Source organism: Entelurus aequoreus, linkage group LG11 (assembly GCF_033978785.1).
Source record: "Entelurus aequoreus isolate RoL-2023_Sb linkage group LG11, RoL_Eaeq_v1.1, whole genome shotgun sequence".
Classification (NCBI taxonomy): Eukaryota; Metazoa; Chordata; class Actinopteri; order Syngnathiformes; family Syngnathidae; genus Entelurus; species Entelurus aequoreus.
Window position 1 is genome coordinate 25407063 of NC_084741.1, and position 19742 is coordinate 25426804.

The 19742-nt window shown below is 38.2% G+C and overlaps 1 protein-coding gene across 1 annotated transcript; it reads left to right on the forward strand.

The window, feature by feature from the left end:
* Positions 1-4964: 4964 nt before the first annotated feature.
* LOC133659640 (collagen alpha-1(XXVIII) chain-like) lies at positions 4965-18879 on the forward strand. The gene is made up of 21 exons (XM_062062222.1): positions 4965-5066; positions 10149-10217; positions 10303-10371; positions 10449-10517; positions 14967-15035; positions 15135-15206; positions 15293-15361; positions 15440-15511; positions 15646-15714; positions 15778-15846; positions 15919-15987; positions 16055-16123; positions 16182-16250; positions 16339-16407; positions 16485-16553; positions 16674-16754; positions 16913-16948; positions 17046-17082; positions 17159-17713; positions 18100-18387; positions 18480-18879. Exons 1-21 carry the CDS (start codon positions 4965-4967, stop codon positions 18647-18649), a joined length of 2241 nt encoding a protein of 746 aa, XP_061918206.1. The 3' UTR covers positions 18650-18879.
* The last annotated feature ends 863 nt before the right edge of the window (positions 18880-19742 follow it).

The window sequence follows — 19742 nt, forward strand, 5'->3', positions numbered from 1 at the left end:
TATGTTCAAGCACAGTACAATTCTTCAAGCGGTGCGGCTTCATAGCTTACCAAAGTCGTACTAAAACATTTTGATAGATTTTTGAGCGCCGTGTGTAATGTTCTATATTTTCAATGAAACATATAAAATGTTGGTGTTGTTTACTTGAGTCATACTGCCATCATAGTGCAGCCTACGTATCTCTTATCTCTTGGTCACACTTATCATTACACCATGTACCAAATAAAATTGCTTCGAGGTCGGTAACCAAAACCAAAATTATTCCGTACATTTGGCGCACCGGGTTATAAGGCGCACTGTTGAGTTTTGAGGAAAAAAAATGATTTTAAGTGCGCCTTATAGTCCGGAAAATATGGTACCCTTATTTTGCCAAAATCCTCATTAGCTTTGGACCAACAATCACGGAGAAACTGGGACTTTTGTGTGAAGTATGTCAACTGTGGTGGCTGCCTCCAGTTAATTGTTTGTAATCACTGTGCTATTAATCAACAGTCAATTAAGTATGGATTGTACACGGCAAAAATCAAGTACAAAAACAATACAATTATATACATATATATATATATATATACAGTGTTTCCCATAAACTGCCAAGATACCTGTGGCGGTGGGGGCGTGGCTATGGCCGTGGCTATGGCCGTGGCTATGGCCGTGGTCACCATGACATCATCGAGTAATTTGCATAATTTACTACAATGATATGATTTTCTCTAAAAAGGTTCAAAAAATGTATACTTACTAATCAATAATAACAGTTTTGATTTAAACGTCCATCCATCCATCCATCCATTTTACAATATAATTACAACACTTTGTGTACATATTTATATACAGATTTGAACAATAAGTTATTCACTGAAATATATTTATTAATCGTGGTTCTTACAAAAAGAATATCTTATAAAATATAAAAGCTAAAATGTCTCTTAAAGCTCTGCCCCTTTAATTAGTGCATACTAAATAATTTAACTTTAGCCTACTACTACAACCATATTATTTACCAGCAACATAAAGTGAAACAGAGGCAGAGGTGTCCTGCCACAGTCAGTACAAATAAACAGAAAACAGTAGTGGTCAAATACAAATAAGGCAACAAGAGAAGTATCCTACACTTCTCTTTTGTAAAGTAAATCTGAACAGCCTTTATGGGCATCTACATCAACTATATGATTTGCCTGAGAAGCTGGACAGGAGAATTTTTTATTTATTTGTGGCGGACGTAATTCTTTCGTGGCGGGCCGCCACAAATAAATGAATGTGTGGGAAACACTGATATATATAAAATATATTTATATATTCATGTAAAAATACAAATTTTTATAATTTATATATTAAATATGTATTATTTACGTATTCTTGTTTTTGATTTTGCCATGTGCAATCCCTAATTAATGGACTGTTGATTTGCTTGTATGTTTGTAATCATGAAAATAAATAAAACAAAAACAAAAACATTATGTCAACTGTGTATGGCTATGCATGTTTAAACAGCGAAAAAAAAGTATTCAATTAAAAGAGATGTCGAATGAGGAAGTGTAGTGTACACTTAGCTGCAGCTGTGGCCAGCTCAAAGCTGGACGCAAACTGGGCGGCGGCGCCCTGTAGTCACGTGACCGACTATTTAGGAAATGGCCTGAAATAGAGTGGGCCATACTCTCTTTATACACGGCTCTGCTACTAGTGGTATGCAGGCTCCATTTAGTGGTACGCCCCCCCAAAAATCACTTAATTAAAGTAAAATGTTCTACTTTCCTATATTCAAACATAGTGTTACTGTTCACACTGTGTGTGATGTTACAGTGGCCAAAAATGTTAAATATACGTCTGCCTTGTTTTTAATGAATACTTGGGCCTACTACGCTACTGCATTTTATTCATTATGGTGGTACTTGGGCAGCCAAGTTTTTTCTGAGGTGGTACTTGGTGAAAAAAGGTTTATAGAGTAAAATCTGGTTTGAATGTGATAAATAAATAAATGATAAATGGGTTATACTTGTATAGCGCTTTTCTACCTTCAAGGTACTCAAAGCGCTTCGACAGTATTTCCACATTCACCCATTCACACACACATTCACACACTGATGGCGGGAGCTGCCATGCAAGGCGCTAACCAGCAGCCATCAGGAGCAAGGGTGAAGTGTCTTGCCCAAGACACAACGGATGTGACTAGGATGGTAGAAGGTGGGGATTGAACCCCAGTAACCAGCAACCCTCCCGATTGCTGGCACGGCCACTCTACCAACCTCGCCACGCCGTCCCCTAAATGTGAATTATCCGTACCCATATTATAACTGCCGCCAGTGGTTGATTCCTTAATAAAAATATATTTTCTAAAAAATAATAATAATAATAATTATAGTAATGAATTTATTATATTTAATTATATTAATCAAATTAATTTATAGCAAATCATGTATAAAAAAATTACATATGCAATATGTAAAAGCATGTTAGCTCAAATTTTGCACATTTCTTTGTGGTTATCAACAATCGAAAAAAAAATGATGATCATCAGAATGCCCACAATAGTGAAAGGAGAAAACGCAATTAAAATTGTTTAGCACACGCCTTGTGATTTATCAAGACTAGAACTGTTCTGCGGGAAAGAAAGGACGTACACACTGTCCGTTGCGCAGAAATAGCTGTGAGAAAGGAGGCGATCGCGCTGCAGTTCTGTCCTGCTTATGCTTGTCAACATATATGGACTGTCAACAATCAAAATAACAGCCTTAACGTCTATTCAGCAATATCATTTTATAACTTCATAGCAGCTGGATGACTTGACACGAGAACTCTCAGCATTTCCAAGAAGGCACGGGTATGCTTAAATAGAGGGAAGCTTCAAATATTCCTACAGTACAATTTTTGTACAATGACAACTTTTTTCTCACATTATAGCTCACTATATTCTATAAAAAAAAAACGACTTTCACAATAATTATGCTTTAATCTTGTAAAATGTCATAATTTTGTCTTGTAAAATATTTTTTTCTCAGAATATTTCTAAACATTCTGTAAAAAAACTTTCTCTTACAGGATTGCAATCTATTTTCTTAAGAAATTAGGATTTTTTTTCCCCACAGTATATTTTATGTGATATTTAATGATGCGAAATGGCAAACCTTTTTCTATTAAAAATTTAAACGTCTTTCTTAAAATATTCATTAAAAAAATAACTTTTTTCTCGCAATATTGCTTTTTTCCCCCCAAAAAAAGACTATCAGAATTTTTGGGGACTTTAATTCTGTAAAATGTCATATTTTTTTCTGGTAAATTTAGAAAAAAATCTCTCAAAATATTCAGACATAATTCTTGTAAAATAAATGTTTTTCTCAAAGTATTAATAAAAAAAAAAGAAGACTTTTCTTCATAATATATTTGACTTTAATCTTGTAAAATCACATAATATTCCTAAATATTCTGGTAAAAAAACTAACAATATTGCAACATATTTTCTAAAATAAATCAGATTTTTTTCTCAATATATTTTACTTTAATCATGTGAAATGGCATACCTTTTTCACAATTCTTGTAAGATAACTTTTTTTTTTCCACAATTTTGCTTTTTTCTAAAAAACAAAATTTATTTGGGTTTAATCAGTAAAATGTCATAATTTTTTCTTTAAAATTCTCAAAATAAGAAAAACTCAAAAACTCAAAATATTAGTTTTTTTAAATAAATGTTTCATGATATATTTGACTTTAATCTTATAAAATGACAATTTAGTCTTGGAAAATATTTTTTTTCTCAGAAAATTCCTAAAAGTTCTGTAAAAAAAACCCTCTTGCAATATTGCAACATATTTTCTTAAAAAAAATCATGAATTTTTTTCTTCATATATTTGACTTTAATCATATCTTTTTCACAATTCTTGTAAGGTAAATTTTTTCTCAGAATATTGCGTTTTTTCTAAGAAAAAAAAAAAAAAGACTTTCACAATATATTTTTTTAAATACTTTTTTTCATAATATATTTGACTTTAATTTTGTAAAATTACATCATTTTGTCATGTAAAATAAAATAAATACAATCTCAGAATGTTCCTAAAAATTCTTGTATGACAACTTTTCTCACAATATTGCAACTTAAAATAGAAAATAAATAAAAAATGTCTTCCCACTGTTCTCAAAAACTTTGGTTTCTGACCACCAAAAACGTAGTTTGCGTAGGGATAAAAAGCCTGAAACGGTATATATTGTCACAATTTTCACCTAAAAACGGTTCTGTGGTAGTTTGAAAAGCCAAATGGCTGCCCTTCGGGAGTTCTAGTTTAAGGGGCTGTTTAAAGCATGTTTTGGTGGCTGATGGCGTTTTTTTATGTTTTTCGTTGTTTCATATACTGTATATGAAAAAAAAAATTCTAGCCATATGCATTTTCTTGCATCTGGAAAATTCCAGCGCACGCTTGTAGTTAGTGCCAGCATCTTCTAGGGTGCAACTTCAGCACGCTAAAATGCTGGTTTGGTTTTAGACTGCAGGATTGCCTCTAAAATGCCCGTAAAAAGTTTCTTAAAACTTAGGAAAACGCCACAGGTAGCTACTATAGAAGCATGATAACATGAATGTGAAGTAAATTAAATTAAAGATTAAAGATTAAAGTACCAATGATTGTCACACACACACTAGATGTGGTGAAATTTGTCCAATGAGTGTTTCCGTGGTGAAAGTCGTGTAGTACACGCAAAAACACACCCACTATTAGTGAACTCAATTTTATAGTTTGCACACGCTGTTTAGTAGATCAGGCCCTTACAGTACAGTAAACACATTTAGCAGTCAACGATAGAAAAAGCATCTGCTGTGTTTTGTTGGCCAAGTAGTAAAAGAAAATATGACACACTGTTGCGCATTCACAGAAATGGAGGATTAATGACATGCAGCCTCTTCAAAGTAACTTTAACACGCCGCCACTTTGTGCCGCCTTGCCCACACTTTTAAGAACACGTCTGTGCTTGAGTACTTAATGGATCGATTTAATGCGGTGTGCTTGTTTCAGGGGTCTCTTGGGCAACCTGGACCACGAGGCAACCCGGGAGCGCCTGGAGAAGGTCTCGCAGGACCAAAGGTGAGTGGTCAGTTTGCAGACATTCATCTTTTTTTTTTTTTGTGATTTGTAAACATGTAAAACACTGTACTTTATTTACTAGCAGAGTTCTTTACATATATGATTTGCAAATCCTTTTCAACCTATATTCAATTGATTAGACTGCAAAGACAAGATACTTAACGTTCGAACTGGTAAACTTTGTTATTTTTTGCAAATATCAGCTCATTTGGAATTATCTAATTTGGAGTTATTTAATTTGGAATTATTTAATGTTCATTTTTATTATTATTATATTATTTATTTGGAATATTTTAATTTAGAATTAGTTATTTTGGAATTATTTAATATGGAATTATTTAATGATCATGTTTATTTAATGTTAATGTTATATTCAATTGAATAGACTACAAAGACAAGATACTTAACATTCAAACTGGTAAACTGTTATTTTTTGCAAATATTAACTCATTTGGAATTATTTAATTTGGAGTTATTTAATTTGGAATTATTTAATGTTCATGTTTATTATTATTGTATTATTTATTTGGAATTATTTAATTTGGAATTATTTAAATTGAAATTATTTAATTTTGAATTATTTAATGTTCATGTTTATTTAATGTTAATGTTATATTCAATTGAATAGACTGCAAAGACAAGATACTTAACGTTCAAACTGGTAAACTTTGCTATTTTTTTGCAAATATTAGCTCATTTGGAATTTGGTGCCTGCAACATGTTTCAAAAAAGCTGGCACAAGTGGCAAAAAAGACTGAGAAAGTTGAGGAATGCTCATCAAACACTTATTTGGAACATCCCACAGGTGAACAGGCTAATTGGGAACAGGTGGGTGCCATAATTGGGTATAAAAGCAGCTTCCATGGAATGCTCAGTCATTCACAAACAAGGATGGGGCGAGGGTCACCACTTTGTGAAAAAATGTGTGAGTAAATTGTCGAACAGTTTAAGAACAACATTTCTCAACCAGCTATTGCAAGGAATTTAGGGATTTCACCATCTACGGTCCGTAATATCATCAAAAGGTTCAGAGAATCTGGAGAAATCACTCCACGTAACATTGAATGCCCGTGACCTTGAATCCCTCAGGCGGTACTGCATCAAAAAGCAACATTAGTGTGTAAAGGATATCACCACATGCGCTCAGGAACACTTCAGAAAACCACTGTCAGTAGCTACAGTTGGTCGCTACATCTGTAAGTGCAAGTTAAAACTCTACTATGCAAAGCCAAAGCCATTTATCAACAACACCCAAAAACGCCGCCGGCTTCACTGGGCCCGAGCTCATCTAAGATGGACTAATACAAAGTGGAAAAGTGTTCTGTGGTCTGACGAGTCCACATTTCAAATTGTTTTTGGACACTGTGGACGTCGTGACCTCCGGAACAAAAAGGAAAATAACCATCCAGATTGTTATAGGCGCAAAGTACAAAAGCCAGCATCTGCGATGGTATGGGGGTGTATTAGTGCTCAATAATAATCTTGTTTCTGACAGCACAAATGATCAAAATAACTACAGTAATGAATACAATCGCGCCACGACGGTCCAACAGAGTTCCTTGCAGGATTCAGTTGGAGCCACCATGAAAACTTTATAAAGTGTCCAGGCAATATTTTACATTGAAATGTTGTCCCCTGTTATGGTTATGGTGTTAGTTTATTTCCAACATGCATACAATTACGAAAATGCAATATATCACATATATCCAGATTCTCATTACAGCATGTCTGAAAAGGAGTAGGAGGAAGGAGAGCTTATTTATTCCTACCCCTTTTTGTATCATGGCAGTTTTTAACACATGTATTTGCACTCAACTGTGAATAAAGAAATACATGTGGAGTTTGCATGTTCTCCCCGTGACTGCGTGGGTTCCCTCCGGGTACTCCGGCTTCCTCCCACCTCCAAAGACATGCACCTGGGGATAGGTTGATTGGCAACACTAAATTGGACCTAGTGTGTGAATGTGAGTGTGAATGTTGTCTGTCTATCTGTGTTGGCCCTGCGATGAGGTGGCGACTTGTCCAGGGTGTACCCCGCCTTCCGCCCAAATGCAGCTGAGATAGGCTCCCAGGGACAAGCGGTAGGAAATGAATGGATGGATGAGGAAATAAATACATAGACAAATGAGTAAGTACTTCATTATCAAATAGTTAAGTAATCTATGGTTCACATTATCAATCAATCAATCAATAAATGTTTATGAGATGAAGAGATATCTAATTTTTTATTAATGTTGAAGATGTTTATCATGATTATTTTTCCTTGTACTTTTAGTTTGAACAGTTTCTTGAATTGGATTATATTAGTACAGTTTGATTTTTTTACTTAACATTACATAATTTATTCCCACATACAGATGTATTAAAAGTTTTAAGTGTTGTACGTGCATACAAATGTTTTAAATTACATTTTCCTCTAAGGTTATATTTCTCTTATTTCGTTGAGAAGAAATGTTGTACATTCTTATAGTTAGAGTTTGCTTTGTACATCATTTTAGCTGTTTGCAAATGCACCAAATCGGTGAATTTCAGTATTTTTGATTCAATAAATAAAAGGTTTGTATGTTCTCGATATCCAACATTATGTATTATTCTAATTGATCTTTTTTGTAACACCGTTAGTGAATGAAAAGTACTTTTGTAGTTGTTTCTCCATATTTCTACACAATGACTCAGATATGGTAACACTAGCGAGCAGTAGAGAATATGAAGTGATTTTTGGTCCACAACATATTTTGCTTTATTCATTATTGAAATATTTCTTGCCACCTTACGTTTTATATTTTTTATATGAGGTTCATTTAATCATTTATTATTACACCCTCTAAATATAATGTATTTTACCCTTTCTGTATGTTTTTTTAATTTCTCTTCTACTGTTACCGAATAGCATTAATTTAGTTTTACTGAGGTTTAAGGATAGTCTGTTTTTGTCAAGCCATCTTTTGCATTTTTTAATTTCTTCTGTTATTATTTTTATTGGCATATTTGTGTTTTCTCCTGAACAAAACGCAGTTGTGTCGTCTGCAAATAATAATACTAACTTGAAGTCTAACTTTACAAATGTCATTTATATAGAGATTTAACATTTTTGGTCCTAGTATTCATCCCTGGGGTATACCACACGATATATTTAGCTTTGTAGACATCTGTCCACCTGGGGACAACATTTCAATGTAAAATATTGCCTGGATACTTTATAAAGCTTTTATGGTGGCTCCAACTGAATCCTGCAATGAACTCTGTAGGACCGTCGAGGCGCGATTGTATTCATTACTGTAGTTATTTTGATCATTTGCGCCGTCAAAAACAAGATTACTATTGCACACTAACACGACATTCACAGTTTCCAAAAACACTCTGAAATGTGGACTCGTCAGACCACAGAACACTCTTACACTTTGCATCAGTCCATCTTAAATAAGCTCGGGCCCAGCGAAGCCGGCGCCGTTTCTGGGTGTTGTTGATAAATGTCTTTTGCTTTGCATAGTAGAGTTTTAACTTGCACTTACAGATGTAGCGACCAACTGTAGTTACTGACAGTGGTTTTCTGAAGTGTTCCTGAGCCCATGTGGTGATATCCTTTAGACACTGATGTCGGTTTTTGATGCAGGGATCGAAGGTAACGGGCATTCAATGTTACGTGGAGTGATTACTCCAGATTCTCAACCTTTTGATGATATTACGGACCGTAGATGGTGAAATCCCTAAATTCCTTGCAATAGCTGGTTGAGAAATGTTGTTCTTAAACTGTTCGACAATTCGCTCACGCATTTGTTGACAAAGTGGTGACCCTCGCCCCATCCTTGTTGTGAATGACTGAGCATTCCATGGAAGCTACTTTTATATCCAATCACGGCACCCACCTGTTCCCAATTAGCCTGTTCACCCGTGGGATGTTCCAAATAAGTGTTTGATGAGCATTCCTCAACTTTCTCAGTCTTTTTTGCCACTTGTGCCAGCTTTTTTTAAACATGTTGCAGGCATCAAATTCCAAATGAGCTAATATGTGTAAAAAATAACAAAGTTTACCAGTTTGAACGTTAAGTATCTTGTCTTTGCAGTCAATTCAATTGAATATAACATGAACATTAAATAAACATGAACATGAAATAATTCCAAATTAAATAATTCCAAATAAATAATATAATAATAATAAACATGAACATTAAATAATTCAAAATTAAATAATTCCAAATGAGCTAATATTTGCAAAAAATAACAAAGTTTACCAGTTTGAACGTTAAGTATCTTGTCTTTGCAGTCTATTCAATTGAATATAACATTAACATCAAATAAACATGAACATTAAATAATTCCAAATCAAATAATTCCAAATAAATAATACAATAATAATAAACATAAACATTATGTAATTCCAAATTAAATAATTCCAAATGAGCTAATATTTGCAAAAAATAACAAAGTTTACCAGTTTGAACATTAAGTATCTTGTCTTTGCAGTCTATTCAATTGAATATAACATTAACATTAAATAAACATGAATATGAAATAATTCCAAATTAAATAATTCCAAATAAATAATATAATAATAATAAACATGAACATTAAATAATTCCAAATTAAATAATTCCAAATGAGCTAATATTTGCAAAAAATAACAACGTTTACCAGTTTGAACGTTAAGTATCTTGTCTTTGCAGTCTATTCAATTGAATATAACATTAACATTAAATAAACATGAACATTAAATAATTCAAAATTAAATAATTCAAAATAAATAATATAATAAACATGAACATTAAATAATTAAAAATTAAATAATTCCAAATGAGCTAATATTTGCAAAAAATAACGTTTACCAGTTTGAACGATAAGTATCTTGTCTTTGCAGTCTATTCAATTGAATATAACATTAACATTAAATAAACATGATCATTAAATATCTTGTCTTTGTAGTCTATTCAATTGAACATAAGTTGAAAAGGATTTGAAAATCATTGTATTCTGTTTTTAGTTACGATTTACACAACGTGCCAACTTCACTGGTTCTGGGGTGTGTATAATACTACTAGCAGTAGTTAATATGTATTTTATATTTCCTTTTTCTTTACATGTTAGGGTGACCGAGGATTTGAAGGACCACGGGGGAATCGTGGGCTGCCTGGTATCGGGTTCAAAGGTGACAAGGTACTGTCACATATTTATTGTTTAGGTTTCCTAAGCTTTCCTGGCAGACCAGAATACTGTCTGTTTGACAATATATTTATTTCAGGGCGGCCTAGGTCCACCTGGCCAACATGGTCCAGTTGGTTCTCCAGGTGTTGGACACCAAGGGGAAAAGGTGACGTAAACAAAGAAAAATCTCAACATTAAATATCAAAATCTCTTACCTGCACTTTTTGGTGTCTTTTCCTATAGGGTGACCACGGCCCAGCAGGTCCCACAGGCCCCAGAGGAGGTCCAGGTGTGGGATTACCAGGACCTAAGGTATAGGGAAGAAGCAGACTCTCATTAACTGCCTGATGAAGCGCAAACGAAGCTGCTAATCGTGATGGACGTTCAGCTGTTTAGCTCTTTGATTGCATGGAAATGCCTCATCATAGACGCATAATCACCGCATGCTTGCGGGCACAAATATGCAGATTGGAAAAGGGTGTCCCTGTCAATCAAAACGCTCACGCGGACGCCTTCATGATGTGAGCACGATGAGATACGTTTCAGTTTCCATTGAAAAGTGAAGTAGTGATATGTCAAATCAAAACACATATCAAATATCACCTTTGACTTATTTCACCTTTTAAAATAAACACATTAATATTAGGGGTGCTGGACTGTGGGGGGGCGTGGCCTGCAGACCTGCAGCGAAGCGGGGTGTGCCCCGACCGGTTTCGAGATTAGCGACAGGTGCGTAGATGGCCCACCTGGGTCTGATTATCTAATCACCTGTCGCTCTGTTAAAAGCCGGAGAGGCGAAGGAAGTTAGAGAGCGAGCGAGACTGACTCAGAGACGATGGCTGAAAAACACAAAAAGAGACGCATATTGAAAAATAAATCATTGTTCAGAACTATGAACGAAGCTGTCATGTCCGTGATTGGTGGTCTGAAGAACCCGGAAGAGCAACTCTTCCACACGAACAAATTGCAATTTTTATTTATCACGATTCTGAACCGATTCAAAATCGGAATCAATTTTTAAAAATAAATGTTTTAGCCCAATTTTCACACTTTTTAGTGTTTTGTAAAAAAACAAAACATATTTTTTAAATGTATATACTAAATTTTTAGGGCTGTCAAATTTAACATGGTAAGACACGTGATTAATCAAAATTTTGTTATTTATATATCATGTATAAACGCAGATAAGTCAAGCAATTTATTTTGACCACACATACTACTTTCTCTTAATTGCGGACGGTTATCCAAAAGGCGTTGGATCGTTATACAGTTTGTGATCAGGTCGGTGCAAACGACAGGGAAAAATGTCACCACCTGTGGCCACAGGTTAGGCCGTGCCAGCAACCTGAGGGTTCCTGGTTCAATCCCCACCTTCTACCAACCTCGTCACGTCCGTTGTGTCCCTGAGCAAGACACTTCACCCCTGCTCCTGATGGGTCATGGTTAGTGTTAGAATAATTGTTTCTAAATGATCACAAAAACTTTGTGTTACATTGAGGGTCTGGTGTGAAGACTAAAGCTGTCTTTGAAACCTACCAAGAGTAAGGCTCGTAAAACTCCACTGTGTAGGGGGGGGAAAGCAAGATGAAGGTGTTCCTGTGTTCTTTCATGTATGGTAATCAACAGAAAGATACTTCAAAGCGTAGAGAAGACAGGATCTGCCCAATATCCAGACGACCTCTTTTTGAACCTCCTTTTTGAACTGGTTTACGAACGTCTTTTTGAACGGACCTTTTCAGTGAATTGTTTAAGACCTTTTCTGTGAACTTTTTGCGACCTTTGTCCTTTGGAAACAGCGGTGGCCATGTGGTCAGGGAGGGTCCAAAATAAAAGAAGGAGGCGTGCAGTCTTTTGGCATAGCGTGCTGAGATGCTGTACAAGGGTACAGTGTACAGACGACTCTCCTCAATATTGAGTCCAAATTGAATTCTGTCTCTGTTTGTTTAATAGATGTCATCAGTGTTTGAACCTGACAGTTAGGGCCTAGCATGGCAGCTCCCGCCATCAGTGTGTGAATGGGTGAATGTGGAAATAGTGTCAAAGCGCTTTGAGTACCTTGAAGGTAGAAAAGCGCTATACAAGTATAACCCATTTACCATTCCTGTGTTTTCGCTTTATTTCCTGTTTAGCGCTCCTTTTTTGGTTTTCACTTCCTAAGTGTGGCGACCTGCAGTGACTCGACCACTACCGCTGACCGCCGTTTCCCTCCCTTGCCTCTGATTAGTGATCAGGAGACTCACCTGCTGCTGAGCACTAATTAGAGAGCTTTATAAGCCAGCCTCGCTTCTTGGTGGGCTCTGGATTATTCTGTTACACCTCGGCATTGTAGAGTTGCGGAGACTTGAGACGACGTGCAGGTAAGAATGTCTGATTCTAAAAGACAAAAAAGGAATCGTGCAGCACAGGAGCGCACAAGAAGCACACTGGGCAGGCTAGCATGCAGTGAGCAAATGGAACGCCAATATTTAGCATCAATGCAACACTTAAGGAATCAATTTAAGAATCAAAGACATTCTTACCTGCACTTCCGCTCGAGTATCCACAATGCCGAGACGTAACAGAATGATCTAGCTCCCACTAAGGAGTGAAGCTGGCTTATAAAGCTCTCTGGTTAGCGATCAGAAATAGGTGAGTCTTCTGATCAATCATCAGAGGGAAACGGTGCAGGAAGACACACACAGGAAGTGGAAACCAAAATAGGAGCGCTAAACGGGAAATAAAGCCAGAAAACAGAAAATACACCCAAAAACGTAGACTAGACATTACCTGAGCCACAAGTCGTGACAGAAAATACACTTTAGATAAAACCAAGGTAATTTGCATCTACTCCAGCGGATAATACCCTCATCAAAGCACAAGATTAAAATACCATCTACAAACCCTGTTTCCATATGAGTTGGGAAATTGTGTTAGATGTAAATATAAACGGAATACAATGATTTGCAAATCCTTTTCAACCCATATTCAATTGAATGCACTACAAAGACAAGATATTTGATGTTCAAACTCATAATTTTTATTTATTTTTTGCAAATAATAATTAACTTAGAATTTCATGGCTGCAACACGTGCCAAAGTAGTTGGGAAAGGGCATGTTCACCACTGTGTTACATCACCTTTTCCTTTAACAACACTCAATAAACGATTGGGAACTGAGGAAACTTTATTTAGGGCTATATAAATAAACATTGATTGATTGATTGATTGAAACTAATTGTTGAAGCTTTGAAAGTGGAACTCTTTCCCATTCTTGTTTTATGTAGAGCTTCAGTCGTTCAACAGTCCGGGGTCTCCGCTGTCGTATTTTACGCTTCATAATGCGCCACACATTTTCGATGGGAGACAGGTCTGGACTGCAGACGGGCCAGGAAAGTACCCGCACTCTTTTTTTACGAAGCCACGCTGTTGTAACAGGTGCTGAATGTGGCTTGGCATTGTCTTGCTGAAATAAGCAGGGGCGTCCATGAAAAAGATGGCGCTTAGATGGCAGCATATGTTGTTTCAAAACCTGTATGTACCTTTCAGCATTAATGGTGCCTTCACAGATGTGTAAGTTACCCATGTCTTGGGCACTAATACACCCCCATACCATCACACATGCTGGCTTTTCAACTTTGCGTCGATAACAGTCTGGATGGTTCGCTTCCCCTTTGGTCCGGTTGACACGATGTTGAATATTTCCAAAAACAATTTAAAATGTGGACTCGTCAGACCACAGAACACTTTTCCACTTTGCATCAGTCCATCTTAGGTGATCTCGGGCCCAGAGAAGCCGGCAGCGTTTCTGGATGTTGTTGATAAATGGCTTTCGCTTTGCATAGTAGAGCTTTAACTTGCACTTACAGATGTAGTGACAAACTGTATTTAGTGACAGTGGTTTTCTGAAGTGTTCCTGAGCCTATGTGGTGATATCCTTTGGAGATTGATGTCGGTTTTTGATACAGTGCCGTCTGAGGGATCGAAGGTCACGGTCATTCAATGTTGGTTTCCGGCCATGCCGCTTACGTGGAGTAATTTTTCCAGATTCTCTGAAACTTTTGATGATATTATGGACCGTAGATGTGGAAATCCCTAAATTTCTTGCAATTGCACTTTGAGAAACGTTATTCTTAAACTGTTTGACTATTTGCTCACGCAGTTGTGGACAAAGGGGTGTACCTCGCCCCATCCTTGTTTGTGAATGACTGAGCATTTTTTGGGAAACTGTTTTTATACCCAATCATGGCACCCACCTGTTCCCAATTAGCCTGCACACCTGTGGGATGTTCCAAATAAGTGTTTGATGAGCATTCCTCAACTTTATCAGTATTTATTGCCACCTTTCCCAACTTCTTTGTCACGTGTTGCTGGCATCAAATTCTAAAGTTAATGATTATTTGCAAAAAAATAAAGGTTTATCAGTTTGAACATCAAATATGTTGTCTTTGTAGCATATTCAACTGAATATGGGTTGAAAATGATTTGCAAATCATTGTATTCCGTTTATATTTACATCCAACACAATTTCCCAACTCATATGGAAACGGGGTTTGTAAAAGCAGAACATGTGTTAGAGGCAGCCGCTAGCAAAAACGCCACTAGCAAACTCAGAAGTGTGATTAATCTGATTGAAAAGAATCAATTTAAATCGAGAATAGTCTTGAATCGAGACTAATTGAATCGTGAGTTGTTGTAATATCCACAACGCTAATGTGTTCTATGACGAAAATGACACTGGCGGCAATACAAACAAAACAGAGTTTGTGTTTGTGTGACAATTAGGGAAATCAGGGATTCTCAGGAGTTCCAGGACCACCTGGTGAGAGAGGCGAGGGAGTGCAAGGACCAAAAGTAAGTGTGGTAACTTTGTACTACAAACTCACACAACAATTACATCCCAAAGGGTAACTTTTAGACAAAACCTTTGATACAACATTATGATGCTCTTAGGGGGATGTGGGAGCCCAGGGTCCACCCGGCATCCCTGGTCAGCCAGGAGAGGATGGGGTCGCAGGGCAAAAGGTATCAAAGTTCACTGTGTTACAGTATTAAAGGTATTTAACGAATATTTTGAAGTTACTTTGGTTCCCTCCTTTTTTGAATGTCAGGGTGACATCGGGTTCCCGGGGTCCAGGGGACCAGACGGTAGTCCTGGTACAGGCGCCCCTGGAGGAAAGGTGAAGATTTGCACACAGTTTTTTAATCATCATTATGATTGTAATAGCATGAGAAAACTTAGCATGATGTTTTGTCAGGGGGACAGAGGGGACAGAGGGACCAGGGGTCAGCCAGGTGCCGTTGGTCCTGCGGGACCAGTGGGACCAAAGGTAAGGGTTTACGAGGCCATCATTGTTGTGCAACTTGGTGAAGTTGTGGTACATCGATCTGCTTTGAGGTTGTGAATAGAAACTTTCACTTCATACTTTTCTGGAATGCAGCCCAATTAGTGTTTTGTGTTAAGGGGGATCCTGGATTTATCGGGCCACCCGGTGCACCAGGACAACTAGGGAGGGGTATTCCTGGTGCCAAGGTAAGAACATGCGGTGCAACCCCGTTTGTTTCATCGCATCGTCCATTCTTGCTGTCCCTCTAGGGAGATCCCGGTCCGCAAGGTTCCGCTGGAGCTGTGGGTGAGCCAGGCCGGGGTATAACTGGACCCAAGGTGCATTCAAGTTCTTATTACTTTCAATAATCTATGATGACAAAGTTCTGACAGTGTGGTCTGTTTTTAAAGGGTGACAGAGGGTTTCCAGGACCTGCAGGGTTGTCTGGAGGTAAAGGAGAAGGCAGTCCAGGCCTTCCAGTGAGTACCAATGTACTTTATCAGTGTCCAGCCTTTGCTGGTCCTTGTTATCATCCTTTTGCCTTAGGGTCTTCCAGGACCTCCTGGCTTGACGGGCGAGCCTGGACCAGATGGAGTAGGCCTACCAGGACCAAAGGTAAGGATGAGGTAGCAAAGAATGATGAGTGGATGATAACTCGCTTCATTTCATCCAGGGAGACAGAGGCCTACCTGGAACTCCTGGACCTGGAGGGCCACCGGGAACTGGACATCTTGGGCCAAAGGTAGTCTTTTAAATTGTGATTATCATGCATTGAAGCCTTAAAGATTTGAATTTCTCTTGAGAGACAGGCTTTTGACTTTTTCGTGCAGGGTTCCATTGGCGCAATAGGCCCTCCCGGTCCACAGGGCCCCCCAGGTGAGGGTATCCAAGGACAAAAGGTAAAGCTGCCACATGAAAACTGCAGGATCCACTTTGCAAGAGTGCAGACTCCAGAATGTTTTGACTTTCTTTCCAGGGAGAGCCTGGATTCCAGGGGATTCCTGGCCCGAGAGGTCCTTCTGGACTAGGACTGCAAGGGGACAAGGTACCACGATCTTGCTGATAATCCCTTAACCAAAGTCCTTGAGAAATACTTAAGAATACCTATGCCAGCTTGACTCTGTGGTTTAAGCCTGATTAGATGGATGCTACTCTGCTCTTGCAGGGGGACCGAGGCTTCAGTGGTGAGAGAGGAAAAAAGGGAGACAGTGGGTCTGCTGGAGAACCTGGAGCCTCTGGACCTTTGGTACTGGATTTTGTTTTAAAACAAGTTATGAATGGAGAAATAGATGGATATGGGAATAGACAGGTTTGACTCTACAAACCTAGGATGTACTGTGCGAATGATGGTTGAGGACTCAACCTGAATGCATCCTCTCATGGTCTATCTGTTTTGAATCACAGGGACGAGTGGGACAAAAAGGTGAACCTGGAATTACGGTAAGTCAAATAATGTCAAAGTTAAAGATCAACGTGATTTTTGAATACTTGGCTTTGCAACTCAGTCCTGAGAACCTTTCTTTGCTGCCTTTCACAGAGGGAAGAAATAATCAAAATCGTGAGATCAATATGCAGTAAGTCGGTAACACTGAGACATAGTTTCTACTTCTGTCCCATGATTAAAGTCCAGGTGACTATCTCATGTCCCAGATTGCGGGGTGACGTGCCGCCAAAGCCCCTTGGAGCTGGTCTTTGTGATTGACAGCTCCGAGAGCGTGGGCCCGGACAACTTCCATGTCATCAAAGACTTTGTGAGTGCCGTCGTAGACCGGGCTTCCGTGGGCAGGGGCACCACACGGGTAGGCGTGGTGCTCTACAGCCACATCAACACGGTGGTGGTCAGCCTCAACCAGGAGGCCTCCCTGGACGAGGTCAAGTCGGCGGTGCGCTCCATGACCTATTTGGGCGAGGGCACTTTTACGGGCAGCGCCATCCATCGGGCCAACCATCTTTTCAGAGCGGCTAGGGTCGGGGTGAGGAAGGTGGCCATCGTCATCACAGACGGCCAGGCCGACAAGAGGGACTCGGTCAGTCTGGAGAGCGCAGTGAGGGAAGCCCGGGCAAGTAACATCGAGATGTTTGTGATCGGTGTGGTCAACACCAGCGACCCGCTGTTTGTGGAGTTCAAGAAGGAACTGGACCTCATGGCTTCGGAACCAGACGGAGACCACGTGTACCTCATCAACGACTTCAAAACACTGCCAGGTGACAATGGCCAGATCTTATGATGCAAAAAAACACAGACTAGAATAGCAAGTAGATAAAAATAGCTCTACAGATCCTGAAAATCTCAGAAACAACCATTATCTGCTAACACCCATAGTCCCAACTTTAGTTAGCGGTCACTAGCTTACAGTGAGCTAAAGTGCTAGATTACCTTATCTGCTATACGTTGGCATTATCTTACATGTGATAATGTTGACAACATAATTTTTTCATGTGGTTAATCTTTATCCAGGTTGGATAAACAACTGAATGCTTCTTTGAATGTTTAGTTCAATTGTAGGTTAGCAGCTAGCAGCAGGTGGGTGTCAGCTATTTTGAAGTACAGCCAAGTTAGCATCATTAGTGACGCTGATTAATTGTTCCAGCCCTCGAGAAGAATCTGTTGAGCCGCATCTGTGAGGACGGTCAAGGAGTCTCCCTGCAGCCGGTTCCATCTCATCCCGAAAGAGAACCCACTGCGCCGCAGAGACCAAAAACAAACGACAGAACCTCGTTGGAACCCCAAAGACTGCCTTTCTTTGACAGGGAACCTTTTAGACCAGGAACGAACGTTGATCCGAAGCACCCCGTCACGGCTGGAGTCAACGGGCCGGTGGCACCCACCATGAAGACCCCACGGGGGTCCCGTCCACCCATGACTTCTGCATCCCCACGTGAGTTTGTCCAAAAAGAAGCTCGATGATGACATGTTGAAATGTTTTAAAAAGAGTACAAAAAACAAAACAACATCTTACCTCCATGGCAGAGCGCTGCAGTCAGCCTCTAGACCCGGGGCCGTGCCGGGACTACGTGGTGAGGTGGTACTATGACGCCACGGCCAACTCCTGCGCTCAGTTCTGGTTTGGAGGCTGTCAAGGTAACACCAACCAATTTGACAGCAAAAAGAGCTGTAAGGAAGCCTGCGTGCGCGTCTAACAGGAACTATCATGGTACTGTCCTTTAACACCCAGTTTTACCAAGTCCGACTCTAATGTGAACACAATGTTTAACAATTTATTCCAACTTTAAAAACATATTTTTGTCATCTACTCACGTACCCGATCATTTCATTGATAACCACTAACTGTTCAGTAAAGCCGATCATGTTGATATTTTTTTAAATCTTAATTTCAATAAAGTGTAATGTCATTGAAGAATAAAGCTATTTTTGAACTATTGCTGTTGCATTGAACTCACTTATTTAAATTTTTTTTTTTTTTTTTAAAGAGTATTTATATGAAAATAACTTATTTTTGGCTGCATATCAATTACTTACTCCTTGTTATTATCTATGTCACAGGTGTCAAACTCAAGTACATTATCATTTCTTACCAAATATATTCCTTTTTTCCATATTGACAGAAAACAAACTTGTATGCTGCATGCAATTGCATATTTTCAAACTTGAATATTATTCATTAATGCTACAAAAATGTACAAACATTTGTTAAAGGAGTCATATTATATATAGTTTGTTCTACATTTAAAACACTTCCTTGTGGTCTACATAGCATGTAATGGTGGTTCTTATTTTTATAATTTAGAACTATACTCTACTATAAGCTACAGCAGGGGTGTCCACACTTTTTCAGCAGGCGAGTTATTTATCAAATGACCATGACGAGGTGATCTACCTTACATATATATATATATACACACACACACACACGCACACACACATTTAAATATACCAGTGAAGTTGGCACGTTGTGTAATTCGTAAATAAAAACGGAATACAATGATTTGCGAATCCTTTTCAACTTATATTCAATTGAATAGACTGCAAAGACAAGATACTTAATGTTCGAACTGAGAAACTTTTTTTTTTTTTTTTGCAAATAATCATTAACTTAGAATTTAATGGCAGGAACACATTGCAAAAAAGTTGGCACAGGGGCATTTTTACCACTGTGTTACATGGCCTTTCCTTTTAACAATACTCAGTAAACGTTTGGGAACTGAGGAGACACATTTTTGAAGCTTCTCAGGTGGAATTCTTTCCCATTCTTGCTTGATGTACAGCTTAAGT